A 20,245-nucleotide genomic window follows, 5' to 3' on the forward strand; every position below is an offset into this window, starting at 1 on the left:
TTGCCTCCAAAACTACAGCTCCAGCCAGAGATTCAACAATGCCTTCCGTACTCTTCGTGTTCATTTCTGCCAGCAAGACCTTGACAGGGAAACCGACTGTTAGTCCCTCCATGCCCATACCCATGACAACTTACCGACAGCTCTCTCGACAGGGATGGTACCTCCCTGAGGCTGCCCACCCCTACTATATCCTCAGTCCACACGTCCAAATCGACTTTGCCGCCCCTGCGGGCGCTAACCCGCCCATCGACGAATACAGCGTCAAGGTGAGACTCCCCCCCCATTTCATTGTAATTGTGAAGCCCAGGCCCCCAGCTCACCCCTTTTGTTGAAGAGCTACACAGACGATGGCAGCGTAAAATTCCTGAATGACGAGACGGTGGAACAGAAGCTTGCTAATGCTAAGAAATTAGTCAACATTGACTACAAGGAGTATGATGCTGTTTTCTACGTTGGAGGGCATGGTCCTGCTATCGACCTTGCTTCAGACGCAGTGAACGCTAGGCTCGTGTCCGATGTTAGCATGAGTTCATGTCCACTGTAAATCGATGGTCATACTAACTGACCATTTCAACAGTTCTGGAAATCTGGCAAGATCGTTGCTGCTGTTTGCCATGGCCCTGCGTGAGTTTGACCCTCCGTTCCTCGGGTTGTCAGGATGCTGATCGACCACAGAGCGCTTGTTCAGGGCGTTGACGAGCACGGACAGTCAATCTTCAAGGGCAAGAAGTTTACTGTTTTATCCAATGATGAGGAGGTTGCGATCAACGGGGTCAACGTGAGTCGGGCCTACTGTCCTATCAAATTTTTGACGCCAACATCGAGGAACCAGGAAATCCCGTTCTCGCCAGAAGACAAGATCATCGAATTGGGCGGTATTTTTGAGAAAGCCGACGAGCTCTTCGAGGTAAGCGGTACTCGTAGCCAAGCACCCGACAGGTGCTAAATATCAATGTTCTCCCACAGGCCAAGACTGTTGTCGATGGAAAGCTGGTAACTGGACAGAATCCCGCTTCATCTGCTGGGGTAGGAGAAGCGATCTTGAAGCTCATTAAAGGAGATCAGAGGCTGAGAGAATAAATTGATCCCTTCCAAGAGCCAAGAGAACGCGCCGTTGTAGGCTTGTAGGTCACCATCCTTTCCAATGGTATGCACAATGGTTCGAGCAGAGAGGCCAGTCGTCAAGGAGAGCTAGCGAGCATCGGGCGCTTCTGGTCAGGTGAGTCTGTGTCAGGGAGACTAGGGATGAAACTTTGGGGAAGATCGTCCGGAGCTAAGCGCCCAGAGTGACTCTAGGGGCTGAATGAAATGACGAAATGCGGAACGGATGCTTCAGTTGTTTCCGTGCCAACGTCATCGCGATGGAGCATCATCGGCATGGATACCTCTTCATGTTAATCCTGCTGCGGGGAAGGAGAGCATTGTCCAGATATCCGCAACAGAGGGGCTAGGGAAGAGGAAGGTATTCGGTGCAGGGTGTGCACCATGCCAGCTGTACGGACGCTAGAAAACGTGTCGTTTGCGGGTAACTGCTTAGTTATTTAGGGCTGAAAGGCGAACTGACAATAGTTCGTTGGAAATCGCTGAGATTCTGCCGAAATGATGAGTTGTGATGGCAGAGAACGTGCGTGTTGGTCCGGTATCTTCCTGGATGATTCCCACGGTTCAGTCCTCATATTTTGGGGAATGGGATCACGGTGTCGACACGTCTCTCACCAGCACCATCCACAAAAATGTCTCTCCCTCAGCCCGTTCCCCCTTCCTGGAAGGCAAGTTGCCTTATTTCAATACAAAATATCTATTAGATCTGACAGAATTTGTATAGGACCTTGGCAAGTCGTCCAACGACCTCTTGAGCAAGGACTACCCCATCCACGGAACCTCGCTCGAGGTTAAGACCCAAACCCCCTCCAACGTCGCCTTCAAGGTCGCTGGAAACAAGGACTCCAAGTCTGCTGTCATCACCGGTGACCTCGAGGCCAAGTACACCGACAAAGCCCACGGCCTCACCGTCACCCAAGCCTGGACCACCTCCAACGTACTCCGCAACCAGGTTGAACTCGAGAACCAGCTCGCCAAGGGCCTCAAGCTCGACCTCACCACCAGCCTTGCTCCTGAGAAGGGTGCCAAGACTGCTGTCCTCGGCGGTGTCTTCAAGCAGAGCGGTCTCCACACCCGGGCTGTCCTTGACCTCTTCAAGGTGAGCTTTTCGACGCGTTTCGGATCTCTAAAGGAAGCAGGCTGACAGTTGTCATCTTGCCCAGGGCCCTACCTTCACCACCGATGCCGTTGTCGGCCGCGACGGTTTCCTCGCTGGTGCTGAGGCTTCCTACAACGTTACCGAGGGTAAGGTGACCCGCTACGCCGCCGCCCTCGGCTACAACGCCCCCGAATACGCCGTTACCCTCCACGGTCTCAACAACCTCAGCACCTTCACCGCTTCCTACTACCACCGCATCAACCGCGACGTCGAGGCTGGTGCCAAGGCTGTCTACGACCCCAAGGCCACCCACGGCGGTGTTGCCCTCGAGGTCGGCTCCAAGGTCTACCTTGATGCTGCTGCCTTTGTCAAGGCCAAGATCAACAATTCTGGTGTCATTGCTTTGGGGTACACCCAGGCCCTCCGTCCTGGCGTCAAGGCTTCCTTCGGTCTCGCTCTCGACACCCAGAAGTTGAACGACCCCAACCCCGTTGGTCCTTCGCACAAGGTATGTTCTTCTGTAGGCTTTCCTTCTTTGGGCTCGATGCTGATAGCTGGTTGCAGGTCGGCCTCAGCTTCGTCTTCGACTCATGAACTGGCTTTGGGTGGAGGCTGAAGATGACGATACGGTGATGATTCTGGGCAATGGCTTGTTTGCCTCTTCCTGACAATTCTACGACAGTCGTACTTAATGCCTACCATTGTCCTGTTCTTCACTCTTGTGGTCTTCAGTTATTGCAATTCACGATATTAATGATCATTCGTTACGCGGAGAGATACCGTACTTATTGATACAATAAAAAGCGCAACTCAGGCAAGAGGAGGTTAATCGAATCCGGGCGAGTTGCGCACCAGTATTCTTGCGTTGTTTACGAATGCCCGGATGAGTTCGTCGAATGCGCTGCGTTCATGTTCACTGTAGTTGACATCGTTGCGCTTGGCAGCTGTTGCTAATAATAGCTCGGGTCGGGCAATTTCGAGTTCAAGCTCGTGCATTGTTTGGGCCTGGCGCACAGTCATTGAGCAAGTCAGGCTAATATCGATGTTACCAACGTACCGGTGCACCAGGGGCCTGCTGCGAAACAACCTGGGTGAGGTCGATTATGAATTCCTCATGGGAATAACACATCCTATCTTTCCGCCTCGTATGTGTGGGTGTGCCTACTGGATGTTGCACTGATGCAAACGCGTCAATAATGTCGCCCAGACCATACCAGAGGCATGAACATCTCACCAGGGACTTCAAGGTTTACACTGATCCTCCAATCAGCATTTCTCTTTGGACTGAACACATTCAAGTCCCCCAGCCTGATCTTCTTCACGCATTGCACAACCTCTCGTGTCTTCTCGTCTCTCGTAACGCGTATTTTGTCCGACCCTTTTAGTCTCACGTCGCCGTTAAAGAGGGGCTCTGAAGCGTAAAAGCTGTCGACGAGATAGAGGTGGGAGTAGGTGACTGGGGTGGAAGGATGTGACGGTGAGTCGGAGGATGTTTTCAGGTTGTTGAGTAGAGTATTGAAGTGTTTATGTTGATGCTATAATGGGAGAGTATCATGGTTTGTCGCATTAGACTCAACGAGCCAGTCGACGTACAGCAGACATGTTGGATTCGAACCGTACGTCCAGAGCGTCGGGTTGCAAAACTAGACACCATGTCAGGTTTATCGGCGTGAATTTTGGAACAAACACTGGACTCACTGCTCTCGACGAGTACAGGTAGAACCATTCTGGAGCCTGTCCTCTCTCGCAACACGCCGACCTTTGCTTCGACTTCCACTAGGCCCTCCAGATGTGGTGGTTTGGTCATGATCATATGATGCACAAAATCAGCGATTTCCTTGATGAATTCGTCGAGTGGCTCCACTCCGAGGATGGAGAGTGAAAGAGGCGGAAGTGCATCGGAAGGACCGGCCATTGATGCAGACGAACTGGGACCTGGGTTTCCGTTCATTACTTTTGAGTTGGTTCGTGAATGAGTTGGACGTGGTTGTCGTTGCTGTTCTTGTGAAGGATGCGGAGGTGGGTGTGGCGGAAACACAGGATATTGTTGTTGTTGAAGTGTTGGAGGTTGAGCACGATATGACTCTCGTTCCCGTGTCGAAAATTGCAGAGTTTGTTCCCTTTGCTCTCTGGTGGTCGTACCCTGTGCTGGAGCCGTGGAAGAATGTTGCTGGGTCGGCTGGTCTCGCTGGTGTTGTACCGACTGAGGATGAGCTCGAAAATGGTAGCTCTGGGTCGGGAGCGAGGGTTGATTCGACGAAGAATGGAGGTCGACGCGGTAAGATGGTGGTGGTCCTAGAAGCGGCGGTGCGTGCGCCGACGTCGTCGGAGGCTGTTGCGCGCCGGGGACTATTGATGGCGAGGCTGGAATCCCTTCTGGCGACATGTGCGTCGACGATGACGGCAACGTGTTGTACTCTCGCTCCGACCTTTCCACCCGATCCCTGTCGTCCCTAGGCCCAAAATCCGCCCTCGACAACGTCGGCGGTCGTCCACCGCTGTACACCTCAAGGTCATATTCTGAACGGTATTCCACAGCTGGCCTGCCAGAATCGTGGTGGGACTCTGAATCTCGTCGCTGTCGTTTGGTCGGAGGAGGAGGAGCGTATGCACGGTATGCCGAGAGCACCATGGTCGTCGTTGCTGTGGGTGAAGAAGCTTCTTGTTGTGGTTGATAATGCTGAATAAAGTCGCCCCTTTCGCCGCCACTGTTCTCTTCCTTCGCCGCTGTCCTTTTTCGCTTCACCTTGGGTTTCCGTTCGGACTCCAGGGCTGCAGCCGGTCGTATGGGGGGATGTGCTTTGCCTGCAAGGATGCTGTGAACGCAGGGCTTACCGTGTGTTTGACGCCCGTTTCTTCAAGCTCTTTAAACCGGGACTAGTGACCACACGCCTCGGTGGTGTTGTTCAAGTCGTCGGGGGGTCGTCAAGCGCCACTTCCACTTCGCAGTCGATGCACCCGGAAAGACACAGTTAGGGGCTGGAACGTTCGCACTCGAAGGACTTTGTACTTCGAACAAAGCTCCCCGGGACAACTGTCGCCACAGGGGTTGCGAGTATCCAATGGACCAAAAAATCCACTCAGAACAGCTTCGGCGGACTATAAAGGTCCGGGGTCAGCACGAAACACCAAATCCGCAGGCTCAATGAGGTCGGACGATAACGATAAGAAGGCGCGTTATTTGTGGTAATATGATCCCTTTGCAACCCCGAATATGGAGAACCAACTTGATCTTCGGGATCCTGGTATACAAGGATTCTGTGTGTAGACAAGACGACCCCATCGATAATTGCCCCCAGCATAGTCCGGAAACCATACACAAACCTCATGCCAACGAAACGTTGCAAACAAAGACAGAAGTCATCATGCGATGTAGACCGGCGATAAGATGGTTTTCTACGATTATACACTGACGCCATGCAGGATCGGTACAACGTGTTTGCAGAACAAGACGAATTGTCGGGGAATGACCGAGTCTTCGTACCCTCTAGCCGCTCGGAAGTCGAGCCAAGTCATCTCCAGTGGACTGAAATCAAACATGTTTACGACATTATTGAACATTTGGCAGGCAGAACCATTGTCCCTACATGCTTCGAAACTGGATTGAAAACGAACAAAATGTCTGGCAGCGGAACGAGCAGACGCAAGTGAGAGGACACCATGGAGGCGGGTCGCGACTGTCATTATGCTCCATTATCAATATACCGAGAACGCATGAACAAGGCACCAGCAATGAGCATGGCGACGGGCGCCTGCTGGAGCCTTCAGTTCGGGATGTCTCCATCTCCAGCGCTCGGATGTCGGACGACAATGATCATGCAACTCTGAGAATCTCTCAAAACTGGAATTGATATGTCCTGGGCGAAGACTGTCAATATCAAAGAACGCGTCGTTCAAAGATGAAACCTAACCATACAAGGAACGTAGAAAGATGAGCGAACACGCAAATGAAACACTACAGACGAAGTCGCTGCTTCAGTTGCTCGGAAACAAGCTCCTTGGGTAACATGACCGCCACCTATGCAAAGTTAATCAACTAAGTTGAACACGAGGAATCTTGAAATATGACATACCGTTCGTGCCACTTCTTCGCCACCCACGTCCCATCCACTGTCGGCCACACTCAAGAAGCAATTATCAACAAGTCTGCCAATTAATCTATCGAGTCCAAATCGCTCCCCAGTGAACTTTCTCCATCGAAGAAGGTTTCTCAGCAGCTTGACTCGTCGAATGAGGAAACGCCTGCGAGACGGGATCGATTCTGGGTTGAAAGCGGGCGTCTTGCCTTTGACCGAGGCGAATTTGTCGAGAAGGGCTTCAGTATCTTGAATCGCCGTTTGGAACGCAGCGACGACAGAACCAAGGAGATTCTACCCAAGAGGTTAGAAACACAAGGCGACGGATCATTTCAGGAATTTGTCGCGTACCTGGAACTTGTTCCCACTTGCACCTTCGATCGTCGCTTCGACTTCCTCCGCGAGGTCAATCATGCGCTTGATATGACGTTCAGAGTAAACATCCAAGGCCCCGCCCTCGATGCTCTTGCACAATTTGGGAATGATCGCAGTAGAGATCATAGCCGCCACCAGATCGCCATCCGGGCCAAGTTCACCCTCCTCTCCGTCACCTGTCGAAGGACGTGAGTATTCGTAAAGACCCTTATACCATGTGAAGCTATCCAAGCTTCTCGCGTCCTGTCCAAAGCAATCAGTTCGACGTTAGGCAAACAGTCTCTGGACGCTTACCTCTATACAGTCCCAGGAGACGACTTCAAGGCGAACCCAGAATTCCCATACACTGACGACACCCAGTCCTCCCCATGCGTTGCGGTAGCTGTCCCCATAAGTCTCCCTCCACGCATTCCACCGAGCACTGTTGGGGTTACGGAACTCCTCTGCTCGTACGTCTGCAAGTACCTCCTTGGTGCGTAACCTAAGCGAAGTAACTGCAGACGCGTAGTCGGACGCGTCGTGGGGTGGGAGCGAGGAATCTGTCGAATACCCCTCTTCTTCCGGGTCTGGCTTGCGGCTACGCTGAACATGCCTATTGTGTCGTTCAATGCGAGCTGCTCTTCGTTCGCGGAGAAGGGTCGCCGGCGATGGCTTAGGAATTGCACGTCCCAATTCATCTACTTGTTCAGATTCTGGTTCTGGTGGGGTTGGGAGCGGACCATAGAATGAAGTGAGGTCGTCTTCGTCGTCAGTACGGCGTCGTTGCGTGATAAACTCAAGTCGCTCCCGGAGTAACGAAATGTAGTCATCTTCCAGCTTCTCCAACATAGGATACTAGACCACGAATAAGTCGAGTTCAGGAAAACTTGTATTGCGCTCGGTTACGCACCTTCTCGTCCAAGAAACTCGCCATACTTTCGATCCACTCCCTAAAGTCTCCAAACCAGGCACGCTTGTTTTCGGCCTTGACAACCATCTCCCGCATTTCCTTTTCCCGCTCATCCACTTGTTGCCGTTCTAGCGCGAGATTGTTCAATGTCGCAGTGTTCTGAGCGTGTGAGGATGTTAACTGGGCAAGCTGGTGGGATAAGCGAGCCAGTACAGGCGGAAGTGTTGGTATGGGAGTTGCTGCGGGTACTGGAGACTACGTTAGCGTGACTCAAGAAAGGATATGCAGATGCGTACTCGGCGCTGGTCGGTAAACCTGCTTGACTGTCGCGGGGGTTGAAGGCTCTGAAGCGCGATGACCGCCTCTTCGCAATTGCTCTTGCTCCCATTCCAGCGTCTCTTCATCCTCCTCCTCCCTGGGGTAGCCCGTGAGATTTGTTCATGTTGAGAGGGGTAAAGCACTTACGCATCCTCGATCATCTCTTTCATCGCTTCCCTTCGCTTAGCTGCTTCAATTTTCCTTGACTTCTTCCCGAGAGCAATGCGATCCTGCGCGCTTGTATACTCCGCATACTCTGTAAAGCACTTGTTAATGGTTGCCGTGTGCATGATGGAAAAGAAACGTTTCATACCATCATCTCCCTCCCCAAGTTCATCCTCCTCTCGAACAAGTCGGCTCTCAGGGTGGGGTCCGAGGTCTTCTGACCGTTTTGTCAAGGACAGCGAGATGAAGTCTTCCTCTCCAGAGTCCTTTAGCTTTCGAAGACGTTCGCGCTTTTCTTTGGCGACTTTGATGGATGACTCGGACAGGATTTCGGTGGTGGTAATCGACGGAGTTGAGTCATCTGTGAACGCTCGTCAACCGGGCCCACACAACCTGAGCAAAGAATGTACCTTGTAGAACATCGACACTTCGCACAGATATCTCGGTAGAATCGACGTCCATTGGCAAGTCGCCATCGGAGGATTCTGTGGTGGGTAGACTGGGTCGAGCAGTAGGAGTACTGGCTTTGAGCTGGTCCAGATACGCCTGATCATAGGTTGGTCCTCGCTGCGGTGCTATGGTCGCTTGGTCCAGGTTCAGCGGTATGTTGCTACAAGCAAGTCAGATAGGTATTCAAACATGAACCGGTATTGTCCACATACGCATTCTTGCCTAAGGAAATCTTGCTGCCTAACCGCGACTTTTTAACCTGAAAGACCTCGCCTTCACCTTCCTAATTCTTCAATTCGAATCATGCAAGGTCAGATAGTCACAAAGGCTTACCTCTTCTTCTGCTGCTGCACCAAAGCTGAGCTTAGACTTGGTCCCCGACTTCTTTGCCTTCTTCTTGAGCTTTGCGACTAGAATACTAGGCGAATCCTCGCGAATCTCTTTACCATCCTTCACCTCGGGGGTTTCGTTAACGTTATTGTCATGTTCTGGAGATTTCTGCCTTGTTCTAAGGGGTTTTGCCTTTCCCGAGCGCTTGAAGATGAGGGGAGGTTCAGAGTCCATGTTCATCCTCCGACACGCACGTGATCTTTGAATGACCTTGCAATTTCGTAAGTGTTCCCACGCTCCTTTCCTTGACCGCAACCATCATCCCGACGCGTCGCGCGACAAAATGGCCGAGACTTCCGCTCCACGACCACGACCACGCCCGCGCCCACGGCCTGTCCAGAAGAGTTCCAACAATGCTGCCTCAGCGCCTGGACCTTCCACGTCTTCAGCAACCTCTGCAGGACCGTCGAGCTCGTCGGTGCCGCAGACCTCACGGAACGCGGAGGATGATGACATCGATGCAATGTTTACCAAGAACAGGAACCGCACGGCGAAAGCTTGGACTAAGCTTGACCTTGTTAGGAAGGGTGCGTTATTATTTTTCGCCTGAGCGATCGGAGAACGAACGCGTCCGGCAGATGACCCCGAAGACGACCACTCCGGAGACGACAGTGATGAAAACATTTCTCCTGGCTCGAGGAAACGCGGTCGCAAGAAGTCGGCATCACTGCCCAAACCACGGTGGCAACAAGACCCAAACTACTTGAGGTAAGTTGAAAGTCTAAAGTTTACCCTGCCCTTTATATTAAGGCCTTTGCAGAGAAACCCTGTCTGAGGGACCCGTTATAGACCTGGGCTCAGACTCTGACCTCGAAATTCTTGGCGACCAAACTCCCACTGCAGCGAGTCGCAGGGAAAGCAAGCGCGCCAAACGGAGCCGCTCGCGCTCAGTTACACCGCCGCCTCAATTGCCCCTGCAACAAATAGAGAATGTCCGAAACGTCGTGATGTTCGTTTCGCTCGCTGTGCCCTCCATCACCTTGGTTAACCGTCCTTTGTAGGAAAGCGATCAGCGAAAAGGACCGCAAGTCTAATTATGTTACGTTTGACGATGACTATGGCCTTGACGAAGGAGACGAGAGTCCTGTCGAGTTGGATCCTGAGCTTCAGAGGATAGCCCAACAGGTTCAGAGGGAAATATCGTCTACTCCTGCTCCAGGCGCCTCATCCGACTTCCCTGGGCGTGCAGCTTCTGTTCGCCCCGAGGATAGAGAAGACGAGGAAGTCCTCATTCGCGTCAAATGGCATAACCATCCTTTATCGGAACAAGCAGACGACAACATCATCTGGGAGTACAAGCAAAACAGGGTTAGTGACTACCCCCCTCTTGGCTTCCGCGTAGCTGACATTGTCGATCCCATAGAGCGATGACTTCCATGATCTTTGGGAAGCCATTGCGGACGATGCGGGGAAAAGAGCCGACGCTCTGATTGTTTGCTACGACGGCAAACGCGTCTTTTCCTCAATGAAACCCTCAAACTTGAAGATCTGGGGAAGCGGTGACTTTGGTGGGTATTGTCATCAACTTTCCAAGGCAGTACAGCTCATGTGTGGCCCTTCAAGACGCATACGAGGATAAGACATACGAATATATTCGTGAAAACAATGCATCGGCACTTGCAAGTTTGATACAGAGTGCAGAGTCCCAACGCCAGGGATCCGGGTCGAGAGCAGGATCTCAAGCAGTGGTTGAACTCTCAGATAGCGACGATGACACTATGCCGGCACCTCCTCGTGCGGCGACATCCCAGGCAACATACAACCACTATTCTCAGCCTCAAACAACCCAGGTGGCGGCTGTTGCGTCGCAATCCGACGCTGAGGACGATACCTTCAAACTCACTCTCCGTTCCAAGCACAAAGAGGTTACTGTCACCGTGCGTCCAAGCACCAAGTGCGGGAATATTGTCAAGGCGTACCTCAAGAAAGCAAAACTGGAGGCGATGGCCGCTGGGAAAGATCCCAGATTAAGTGTAGATGGGGACAAATTGGATAACGACAGCCCTATCTCAGATGCTGACTTGGAGGATGGGGACCTGGTGGAGGTTGTGGGACTCTGATCGTGACCAGACCATTTTTCACTTTCCAACATTTCGCATTCTCGGGAATCTCGTTTTGTCATTGCTTTCGTTTAATTTATGTGTTAGTTCCAGTGAGTCACTTCTGAATTCGTTTCATACCAGCGCGTCCCATTTACGGGACGAGTTTTCCTAAAAACACGCTTATATTCTACTTTGTCAACTATACCTTATCTTGGCACATTCCCAACTTCCCCTACAGCTTAGTCCTTACACTATTCGATACGGTACCGAACACAATCTCCTTGTTCAACTTGATCTGGTCTTCCCCTGCACTGAGTGCCTTCTTCAGGTCTTCCAAAGCCCCGTTAAATCCAGCATCAAGAACCCAACGCCTGGCAACCTCGATGTCGACATCATGAGTCGGCTCTCCGATGTTCAAAGCCCAGAGTGCATGCTCCAAAAGGGATATGCTAGATGCGATGTAGCCGACAACCATAAGGCCGGGGCGGGCAGCTAAAGGATGCATGGGGGTCGAATAGACCTTTGGAAGCGTGGCCAACGCTTCTCGTAACAATCCAGTCGCATCGTTCAGTCGAGGCTGGACAGAGGAGGGAATGGAATCGATGATTGTCTCTGCCCACTGTTAGAATGTAAGCAGGTTGAGTGCCTCCATTCGTTTTACTGAGAGAGGACGCCGAACTCACGGATGTGAATGCTTTCAAGGTGGAGGGATCCAACGCGGACCTCGCCAGGTCCAGTGCGAGGACGACAACCGTACCTTCCCAAATCCTGAGTTTGAAACCATCAGTCATCTTTTCCTGGATGACATCAAGCAGACTACACTTACTTCTCAACCAACCCATCCCTGATAGCTCTCCCGATTCCATTCTCCTCCATGTAGCCGGCGCCTCCAAGGGCAGACATTGCCTCCTCCATGCCCACACTGGCCTTCTCAGCACAAAAGGCCTTCACAACCGGTGTCAGCATCCTCAACCTCTTCGCCTCCTCCCCACTCGCGACCCCACACTCGACCTTACCCATCAGCCCTGCCACACTAAAGCACATATGCGTCAAGGCACGGTACAAGAGGTTGATTTGAGCCAGTTGAGCAACATGGAGAGGGTTATCTTGGAGGAGCTGGGTTCCGGATTTGATAGCCCGGACACGCGCGTAGGAAGTAGCAATGGACAGGCACTTGCGGAGGTGGCCTACGGAGGTTATGGCGGACCAGAGGCGTGTAATGTTGAGGACGGGCGTGATGTGTTTGACGCCCTGGTTCAGAGGACTGATCAAGTACCCTTCGGTGTTCTGCAAGCTGAGTTCGGCGGTTGGGAGGACGTGAGTTCCTATCTTGTTCTTCAGTCGGTGAATAAATATGTTGTTGGAGGTTGAGGATGGTTTGGAGTCACTAGGCGCCGGGAAGAGGGGAAGGCGGAGTGGGATGAGGAAGAGTGAAAGGCCTCTAGACCCAGCAGAGATAGACCCAGTCCGCGCGAGGGCGACCGATACCTCGCTATCGGTTGCACTGGAGAACCATTTAATGCCATTCAACGAGTATTTGGGTCCGTAAGAATGAGTCTGGGAGAGATCTGTTGCAGTGGTTTCGGTCAGGGAAACATCTGATCCTCCAGGACGCTGAGGGATGGATGAGCAATGATTCAGGCTTCAGTGGGAGTGACGAAAACGAACCTCGGTCATCCACTGCCCTGCGGTGAACGCTTGCGATGGGTCGCGGCTATGGGGATTGTATTAGCTCCACAGGCGGATGCAATATGCCTACCGGGAAATACACACCTGATTAACCGGGGCAAAACGTCCCTCTTCAACGCCGGGTTTCCAATCAGCTCGATTACTCTGGCAGTCCCATCTGTCATGCTGAGAGGACAGAACACCTCCTGGGTGTCCCCGACCATCAACAGCATCTTCGCGAAGCCATAGATACGACTATGCTCCCCGTACGTGCGTTCGTAGAAGATGCCCGGTAAGCCTTCCTGCTGTGCGATCGCTTTGAGCTTGCGCCAGCCTTCGCTGGTCTCCAGGTTGTCGATTCGACGGCCCCATTGGTCGTATTGGGTGAGGGTGGGGTTGGAGACTGCCGCACTGTCGGCGAGTGGACGAATTACTGGAAGGCTGTTGAGTGAATAGGGTGCTCCATTGGACGTTGTGGGTCAACGGACCTGTGAGGACTTCCTTTCCGAGACGTTCCAAGTCAGGTTGAACGTCTCTGAGCACGCTGTTGGGGGCGTCGATCAACGGGTTCAAAGGAAGGGCCGAAACGGTCCACAAACCTGTTGGGGAGCAGGCGACGCAACAGTGAGGGTAAGGTAGGGTCCTCTAGGTAGACATTTTCCTCAGAGTACGGGATCTTAAAGAGTCGTCGCTTTAGCACAGGGCACTCCTCAATCTCTGGGGTTGGACATACAGGCTGAAATCCGTCTTCAATCCTCATTGTCCAGATCTTCTAGTGTACAGGCGGCTGGAAGAAGGCGGTTCAGACTTGATTTCGCGAGGACATGGGCGTCATAAACGCACACCTATATGAAGGTTGCACTCCAACCTGTGATTCTTGGACATTCTCCTGACATGGAAATGTTAGTATCCATATGGCTCCCGGTCATTTGATGTTTCATTTGCGGCCCAGGCTTCACTTTGCTGGACCTCTCCACACCATAAAGGATAGTGATTTCACCCCGTCCCCTTGTCGTACTGCTGTCAGTCGTTTAGCAGACTGTCCGTGCCGAAGTACTTATTAGGGGCGTCAGGAGCAGCAGCTCAGAAAAGACATGCAGCCCCTAACAGGATCGTGAGAGAAGGCCTAAATTGATTGCATCAAATGTCATAGTCCGGGGCAAGTCCGGGGCTAATCGCGTCGTTCCTTGACCCTCGACGGTCTCGTTACCACCGCCTATCTCAACCTGTTCCTCCTGGTATCCAAGTACACTGATCAATCGGAATTTCATCAAGACCTGAAATGTCTGCCTGTCTTAGATTTACTCGAAGAGTACGTGAGCTACGCTAAAAACTTGATCCAGAAGCCTTATAATATTCGCGACTTGCTAGGTTTGGAAGTCGTTTGTCGACAACCAAGGTGCGTGTCTCTTTCTACCCAGTCGTGAAATCTACTATAAGCCACCTGAACTCATAGGCCACGACGCGCAATGTTTCCCCAATGTATGTGGGTCAATTACGTTGCCCTTCCTTCGATGTTGACATTGACTCTGGAGTTTGCAACCCTCGATCTTCATAATTCTTGATTCGACCGCAGTTGGTCGTTCATAGAGCTGTTCCCGGGACCGTCGAAGCATCTTTGAAGATTGAACAATACAACAGTGCGGTTCTCTATCCTGCAAAGATGTGTGGGGGTCGCTTACCCGATTCTGCGTATCTGTGTAGCTAACAGAGTTGGAGTGCGTCCGGCCAAGTGCTTCGAATGAAATAATATTGACAAGAGCTCTACCGGATCGAATCAGACAGGTGCCTCCCGTCTGCTCATCCTCTCACCAAACATGAACTCACCGAAGTCTCTCGTAGTTCATGGAGGCTTGATCCTGTCGCTCACCGACACGCTTGGCTCATTAGCCGTCGCAAGCAAAGGCCATTTCATGACGGGTGTCTCAACAGACATCGGTACCTCATTTGTACGGCCTGCTGGCCGAGTTGGAGATACCCTCCATGCAAAGGCCGTACTCACGGGCATGGGTACGATTCTTTGGCTGTTCTCCCCCGACGAGTCCGACGCTCATCTACTATCTTACTTTAGGGAGGCAACTCGCTTACACTCGTGTAGACTTCACCAATCCTGCTGGAGATTTGGTGGCATATGGCTGTGCGTGCCTTTCTCTTTGCATCCTGTCCGATTGGGTACTGACGAAGCCCTACAGATCATACCAAGTACATCGGAAAGTCTTCTAACCATCACGTATGTTGTTTGTGAGCTGGGTATGCAATGCTGTACTGACCACGGGTACAATGCAGGAAAATGTCAAGTTCTCGGAGGATGGTGAAAAGGTGATTGACGGAGAAGACGTTGAGTAGATATTAGATGTTTTGTGTACAATCTACAGTAGGGAGTGATACAAGCCTATTCCATCGTCTCGCGATTGATGTCAGAGCTTGGCGCGTCACTGACCGCGGGTTTACACTAAACCACCACGGCGCACGCGTCAAAAATGTCCCTTACCCCTCGCGTCTTCTCGCTGCGAACTAGGCTACTGAAATCCCCGTTCTCTACCAATGCTTTGACGCGAGCTTCTCTGACCCAACAATGGAGGGAACCGCAACCCACGACATCCCGACACTTCACAAGGACAAGTTACCGGGAGCACCAAAATCCTCTCGGCTTACCACGTAACAATGCTCTACCGCCTCCTACCATGCCTCGTCGCGGGGGGCCAGTGAAAAGAAATATTTTGAACGTCAAAAAAGTGGTAGCGGTTGCCAGTGGGAAGGGAGGGGTTGGGAAGAGTACCGTCGCTGGTCCGTAGTCCCAGGGTCGATTTTCAGTGCTCAATTGAAATGACCATTCCGGATGACCAGTCAACCTCGCTTTTGCATTGGGTCTTCTACAGAACCCGTCTACGCATCGACGGCTCCGGGTTGGAGTATTGGATTTGGACATTTTTGGACCCTCCATCCCTACGCTTATGGGTCTGACCAAGGCTGGTGAACCGGATTTGACACCAGGTGCGTCCGGTATTCCTTTCAAGTACATATTGGACCCTCACGAGAAACTGTAAAACCTAGCTGGTGCGCTCATCCCACTCACTAACCACGGGGTACCGTGCATGTCCATGGGGTTCCTCATACCTCCTACGCAAACGTCGGATAACACGGATACCCCCATAGTCTGGAGGGGCTTAATGGTGCAGAAAGCAGTTCAGCAACTGCTGTTTGACGTTGACTGGGCCGCCTCGAGTGAAGGAGGCGGCCTGGACGTGGTTGTGATAGACATGCCTCCTGGGACGGGAGACGTGCCTTTGACGTTGGGGCAGTTAGTAGAGGTTGACGGTGAGTGGTCGTAGTAAAAGACAAGAAGGTATGGACTCTGACCCTTCTAATTGTAGGCTGTGTGATAGTTTCCACGCCCCAAGATGTTGCTCTTGCGGATGTGAGGAAGGGTATTGCGATGTTGAGGAAGGTCAATGTACCAGTGTGTAGCCCCTACTATGTCTCCCGCGTTAGTTTCTTCCTCTGACCTCTCTGCGCAGATATCTGGCCTTGTCCTTAACCAATCGCATTACCTCTGCCCGACATGTGTCAATCCGGAGCCCAAATATCTATTCGGTGAGTCGTCCTCTTACGAGACTTTCACTTTGGCTGTAATACTTACTGCTTCCCGCAGGTACGCCCGACCGCTTCAGAACAGTCGCGTCGAATCTCTCCATCCCTATCCTCGGAGAGCTTCCTTTGGTTGAAGGCGTAAGTGGGGGCGGAGACCAAGGGTGGCCCGTTGTCTTGAAGAGTGGTGGAGGTGCGAAGGAGGCGGGTGAGAAGGGTGAACAGGCTTGGACCAGGACGATGATGGGTGTTGCAGAGAAAGTTGCAAAAGAGATTGGCGTCTGGTCATAGATAGGAGGGTTGGACAGGGTTATTGGCACTCGTCGTGGTCTACCACTGTCCGCTTATCTAGAGAAATGTCCTTTGTATGATAGTATGCCCTTGGTACAGTGTCGTCACTGAGTGCCCCTGAGTTACGATCGCCGTCTACATCCGCTGCCAAGACCGGTCCAATGACGACGAAGAGGTGCCATCAAGTAGCCGAAGTAAACGCGCCTCTTCCACATTCCCCATCTTCTTCCTTTTCCTCGACGTGTCCTCTGTAATTGTGCGCCGGCCTCTGCTGTCGAATACCTCAGACGACATCGACCGGCCGTGAAGACTGCCTGAAGCCCAGGTTAACCAATTACTGCTTATTCCAAGGGCGAGGGACTAGACGACATCCCACCGAGTTGCTCATAGAGGCAAAGAGAGCGGTTTGCTCTCCAGACTATCTGTCATATTCAACTAGCTGAACAACTGCGACGTTGACGATGGACAGCGACGACCTCTCCGCACTTCCTCCAGAGGACGCCATTTTCCCCCGACAGAACAGCTTCTCCAGCAAACGATCTTCAAAAACCCGACCGTCTTCCTTAAATCCCAAGTGGTACCAGACGCATTATGATAGAGATGTCAGTGTCAGCCCAGCGGCTTCACTGTCCGGAGCAGAAGGGAATGGATACTTTCCAGAGGTGAGTTTGCGGTTTGTCTTCGCATTTCCAAAACTAACAGCGACGGTTGTGGTCCAGGTTCGAAACATCCAGTCGACGTCGTTCCCATCCTTGTCTCAGTCGAGTTCACGCACAAACCCGCCAAACATCATCGCACCCACTCCGCGCCGCCACCTCATAGAAACTTCAGAAAGCCAGCATTGGCTCAACCTCCATCACCCTGAATTTTCGCCCCCAAGCCCAGCCTCGCCCACAGGGAGCATAATCTCGATAAATGAAGGCAGGGGGATATCCCCAAGCACACCTACCTTCCCCTCCAACCAACGCCGGCCATCTTCGATAGCCTCTTCAACGTCTGCGGTTAACCTCGCCGGCGGCTATGGCAGTGTCAGGTCGAGAGGGACGGGTTCGACCAACCCCTCCCATTCACCCGTGAGCCACCACCAACGGAGCTTTAGTGCACTATACCAATACGAACAAGGCAATAAAACGTTGAGGAGACGCCAAGTATCGAATGCCAGTATTGCGAGCAGTGCGACTGTGACGACGAACGCGGGGTTGCATAAGGCGGCGCTGCTGAGGTCGAAGCAGACGCATCCTCATGGAGAGGGCGCGGAGCAAGCCAGTGGGAGGCGGTGGGTGAGGTGGATGCACAAGAATGGGTTGAAAGCTTGGGTTATACCACTGTCCATCGCCCTTGCTACCCTCGTCAAGTTGTGTATAGGGGTAGGGAGTTATAGCGGTATGTGGTTTGGCAACACGCGCGGAAGATGGACTAATAGCAGGACCCTCGTTAGGTGAAGCTACACCACCGATGTACGGTGACTACGAAGCCCAGCGGCATTGGATGGAGCTCACCACACATCTGCCGTTCCGGGAATGGTATACCTATGATCTGCAGTACTGGGGATTGGACTATCCGCCGCTTACGGCGTATGTTAGTTGGATGTGTGGTTTAATGTACGTCCCGTCATCCCTTGCTAAGTGTTTGGTTTCTTGCTGACACCTGACTTTCAGTGCCCACTACTTGAACCCTGAATGGGTTGCACTTGACGCGTCGAGAGGAATCGAAACCCCTGGAAGCAAGCTATTCATGCGCCTTAGTGTCGTAATCCTGGACTTCCTGGTTTATATCCCGGCATTGGTGATGTTCGTACGGACATGGCAAGGATCACGGAGTCGTAGAACACAGGTTAGAGCGTCTTTCCTTCAGTGAGAACCTCGGTTTAACCCTTTCCTAGGAGCAAGCCTTTCTCACTCTCGTTCTCCAACCCGCACTGCTCGTGATCGATCACGGCCACTTCCAATACAACTCAGTGATGTTGGGTATGTCCCCTGTACGATGTATAGGGCAGGAAGGAAACTGACCCACTCAACAGGTTTTACACTGCTCGCGATCAACTTCTTCACCCAAGGAGATGATCTGTACGGCGCAGTCTGTTTCGTCATGAGTCTCGGTTTCAAACAGATGGCTCTGTATTACGCGCCTGCAATCGGGTCGTACCTTTTGGCGAAATGCATTTGGTTGGGATGGGAGAAAGGGTACGCCAGCATGGATATCGCTTCGTAAATAGCTCCTAACGTTCCACAGACTTCGCCTTTTCATACGCCTAGGGGCTACCACGGTCTTATCCTTTGGCGCACTCTTCGCACCTTTCTTCCTCCCTCCATTCGCACCCTCGGTCACGCACATCCTGCACCCTATCACCCGAATCTTCCCCTTCAATCGGGGTCTATTTGAAGACAAAGTGGCCAACTTTTGGTGTGCGAGTAACGTCGCCATCAAATGGAAACGGTTGGCTATTTCTGCAGCTCATGGTGAGGGCCCCTAACCGAAAGTTTCGGTGGACCATTTTTACTGATAGCTGTGAACAGGGGATGAAGATAAGGCCCGAGGATGGCTTGTCAAGCTCTCGACCCTTCTTACCGCCCTCGGGTTCTCCCCCAGTGTGGTCGGAATTCTGAGGTCATCTTGGATTGCGAAACTCGAAGCCGAGGCTGATGGCACGGATGCCCGTAAAGAAGAACCGCCGGTGTTTATCTCTCTCCTCCCCTACGCTCTCCTTACATCCTCCATGTCCTTCTTCCTCTTCTCGTTCCAAGTACACGAGAAGACGATCCTACTACCCTTGCTACCGCTCACACTGTTGATGTCAGCTGCGCAGCCTGGAACGACGTTGCATAATTGGGGCGCTCTGGGAAACAATGTTGCTGTCTTCAGGTGAGTAGAATCCAATTCCATTCGTGGAGCACTCTTTGAACAATGGGCATGTAGCATGTGGCCTCTATTGAAGAGGGACGGTCAGGGTTTGGCGTGTGTTGCGACATTGATGTTGTGGAATCGCGCGATTGGGTATAACCCTTTCAAGTGGATTCAACACAAATCGTCAACTATCAAGGAGAATTTGAGGATCGCGTCGCTTTTGAGCCTATCCTTTGTGCAACTGGTCTCGTTGGTACGTCCTTGCCTGTCCTTGTTCGGCGACAGCTAATGCCCACGATTCACAGCTCGCATACGCAGCGTCCATCTGTCTAGTGCTCCTCGAATTTGTCCTCCCGGTACCAAAGCGATACCCGGACCTATTCCCAGTCCTCAACGTCCTGGTCAGCACACCGATATTCGTTCTAATTTGGCTATGGAGTATCAAGTGTGGATTGGAGATTTGGTGGACCTTGGGAGGCTGGAGTAGTACCACTAGCAAGAAACAGACGACTTCAGAGAAACGTTTGTCTGCTTCTGGACCAGCGGTAAAGCCGTTGGAAGTGAAGACGAGCGAAGGGAGTGGGTCGTCGGAGGTGGTTGGTGGTAGTATGGATTCACCGATCTCAATTTGATATCCTTTCTAGGAGTGGATGGAACTTGGTCTTTTCTATTTTCTGTCGCTTGTTGTACGCTTGTATGGGACTAATTTATTTCTTAATACTACGAGTGCTAGCCTCTGGCGGCAGCCAACGCGGTGTCATTTTGGTCTACTCGGAAGGGAAGGGAGTCATGTACTTGGAAGCAGCCAGCCATAATTGACTCGAGTAGGTCTTCCACAATCACGAGCCCTGTATCTCGTCTCTTCAAGTGAAGTAGGATCTATTTCCTGAGTGCTGTCCTGCGATACAGGAGTGCCAGGGTTGAAAAGTGAGTGATCATTTTCGTCCGA

At 52.1% G+C, this 20,245-nt stretch overlaps 10 protein-coding genes across 10 annotated transcripts; 7 read left to right on the forward strand and 3 right to left on the reverse strand.

Moving 5' to 3' along the window:
* Positions 1-38: 38 nt before the first annotated feature.
* On the forward strand, positions 39-1,080 carry CC1G_11702 (ThiJ/PfpI domain-containing protein; the record flags this gene model as incomplete). The annotated part of the gene is made up of 7 exons (XM_001835745.2): positions 39-98; positions 153-266; positions 335-517; positions 578-624; positions 676-778; positions 833-907; positions 967-1,080. The coding sequence occupies 7 exons, from the start codon at positions 39-41 to the stop codon at positions 1,078-1,080; spliced, it is 696 nt and encodes a 231-aa protein (XP_001835797.2).
* A 638-nt stretch (positions 1,081-1,718) lies between these two features.
* Positions 1,719-3,012, forward strand: CC1G_11703 (voltage-dependent ion-selective channel). The gene is made up of 4 exons (XM_001835746.2): positions 1,719-1,769; positions 1,826-2,200; positions 2,265-2,708; positions 2,765-3,012. Exons 1-4 carry the CDS (start codon positions 1,734-1,736, stop codon positions 2,792-2,794), a joined length of 885 nt encoding a protein of 294 aa, XP_001835798.2. The 5' UTR covers positions 1,719-1,733; the 3' UTR covers positions 2,795-3,012.
* Positions 3,013-3,025: 13 nt separating this feature from the next.
* Positions 3,026-4,115, reverse strand: CC1G_11704 (hypothetical protein; the record flags this gene model as incomplete). The annotated part of the gene is made up of 5 exons (XM_001835747.1): positions 3,026-3,205; positions 3,258-3,376; positions 3,435-3,735; positions 3,794-3,843; positions 3,899-4,115. The coding sequence occupies 5 exons, from the start codon at positions 4,113-4,115 to the stop codon at positions 3,026-3,028; spliced, it is 867 nt and encodes a 288-aa protein (XP_001835799.1).
* A 2-nt stretch (positions 4,116-4,117) lies between these two features.
* On the forward strand, positions 4,118-4,875 carry CC1G_14997 (hypothetical protein; the record flags this gene model as incomplete). Its single annotated transcript, XM_002910620.1, has 2 exons — positions 4,118-4,586; positions 4,658-4,875. 2 exons carry the CDS (start codon positions 4,118-4,120, stop codon positions 4,873-4,875), a joined length of 687 nt encoding a protein of 228 aa, XP_002910666.1.
* A 1,280-nt stretch (positions 4,876-6,155) lies between these two features.
* Positions 6,156-9,037, reverse strand: CC1G_11705 (hypothetical protein; the record flags this gene model as incomplete). The annotated part of the gene is made up of 11 exons (XM_001835748.2): positions 6,156-6,218; positions 6,274-6,570; positions 6,628-6,894; positions 6,946-7,485; positions 7,541-7,788; positions 7,837-7,955; positions 8,006-8,114; positions 8,172-8,384; positions 8,434-8,633; positions 8,686-8,756; positions 8,807-9,037. The coding sequence occupies 11 exons, from the start codon at positions 9,035-9,037 to the stop codon at positions 6,156-6,158; spliced, it is 2,358 nt and encodes a 785-aa protein (XP_001835800.2).
* Positions 9,038-9,146: 109 nt separating this feature from the next.
* Positions 9,147-10,923, forward strand: CC1G_11706 (hypothetical protein; the record flags this gene model as incomplete). The annotated part of the gene is made up of 6 exons (XM_001835749.1): positions 9,147-9,390; positions 9,442-9,571; positions 9,624-9,812; positions 9,865-10,171; positions 10,227-10,371; positions 10,427-10,923. 6 exons carry the CDS (start codon positions 9,147-9,149, stop codon positions 10,921-10,923), a joined length of 1,512 nt encoding a protein of 503 aa, XP_001835801.1.
* A 214-nt stretch (positions 10,924-11,137) lies between these two features.
* CC1G_11707 (acyl-CoA dehydrogenase domain-containing protein) lies at positions 11,138-13,410 on the reverse strand (the record flags this gene model as incomplete). The annotated part of the gene is made up of 8 exons (XM_001835750.2): positions 13,307-13,410; positions 13,173-13,249; positions 13,062-13,117; positions 12,679-13,006; positions 12,574-12,619; positions 11,732-12,519; positions 11,589-11,673; positions 11,138-11,524 (listed from the first exon to the last, which is right to left on the reverse strand). Exons 1-8 carry the CDS (start codon positions 13,331-13,333, stop codon positions 11,138-11,140), a joined length of 1,794 nt encoding a protein of 597 aa, XP_001835802.1. The 5' UTR covers positions 13,334-13,410.
* A 980-nt stretch (positions 13,411-14,390) lies between these two features.
* On the forward strand, positions 14,391-14,919 carry CC1G_11708 (hypothetical protein; the record flags this gene model as incomplete). The annotated part of the gene is made up of 4 exons (XM_001835751.1): positions 14,391-14,583; positions 14,645-14,710; positions 14,766-14,803; positions 14,860-14,919. 4 exons carry the CDS (start codon positions 14,391-14,393, stop codon positions 14,917-14,919), a joined length of 357 nt encoding a protein of 118 aa, XP_001835803.1.
* Positions 14,920-15,053: 134 nt separating this feature from the next.
* Positions 15,054-16,452, forward strand: CC1G_11709 (mrp protein; the record flags this gene model as incomplete). Its single annotated transcript, XM_001835752.2, has 6 exons — positions 15,054-15,360; positions 15,421-15,567; positions 15,730-15,891; positions 15,948-16,033; positions 16,092-16,167; positions 16,226-16,452. 6 exons carry the CDS (start codon positions 15,054-15,056, stop codon positions 16,450-16,452), a joined length of 1,005 nt encoding a protein of 334 aa, XP_001835804.2.
* A 1,455-nt stretch (positions 16,453-17,907) lies between these two features.
* CC1G_11710 (glucosyltransferase Alg6) lies at positions 17,908-19,928 on the forward strand (the record flags this gene model as incomplete). The annotated part of the gene is made up of 8 exons (XM_001835753.2): positions 17,908-18,053; positions 18,111-18,285; positions 18,335-18,419; positions 18,473-18,635; positions 18,685-18,911; positions 18,969-19,314; positions 19,369-19,549; positions 19,602-19,928. The coding sequence occupies 8 exons, from the start codon at positions 17,908-17,910 to the stop codon at positions 19,926-19,928; spliced, it is 1,650 nt and encodes a 549-aa protein (XP_001835805.2).
* Between the last annotated feature and the right edge of the window lie 317 nt (positions 19,929-20,245).

Source organism: Coprinopsis cinerea (assembly GCF_000182895.1).
Source record: "Coprinopsis cinerea okayama7#130 chromosome 8 map unlocalized cont3.8, whole genome shotgun sequence".
In the NCBI taxonomy this organism is placed as follows: Eukaryota; Fungi; Basidiomycota; class Agaricomycetes; order Agaricales; family Psathyrellaceae; genus Coprinopsis; species Coprinopsis cinerea.

Excerpts from the sequence above, each read along its gene's own strand:
- CC1G_11703 (XM_001835746.2), top strand. The coding sequence starts at position 1,734 with ATGTCTCTCCCTCAGCCCGTTCCCCCTTCCTGGAAG. Across the intron at positions 1,770-1,825 it reads CCGTTCCCCCTTCCTGGAAG|GACCTTGGCAAGTCGTCCAA; the intron begins GCAAGTTGCCTT and ends GAATTTGTATAG. Across the intron at positions 2,709-2,764 it reads CCGTTGGTCCTTCGCACAAG|GTCGGCCTCAGCTTCGTCTT; the intron begins GTATGTTCTTCT and ends AGCTGGTTGCAG.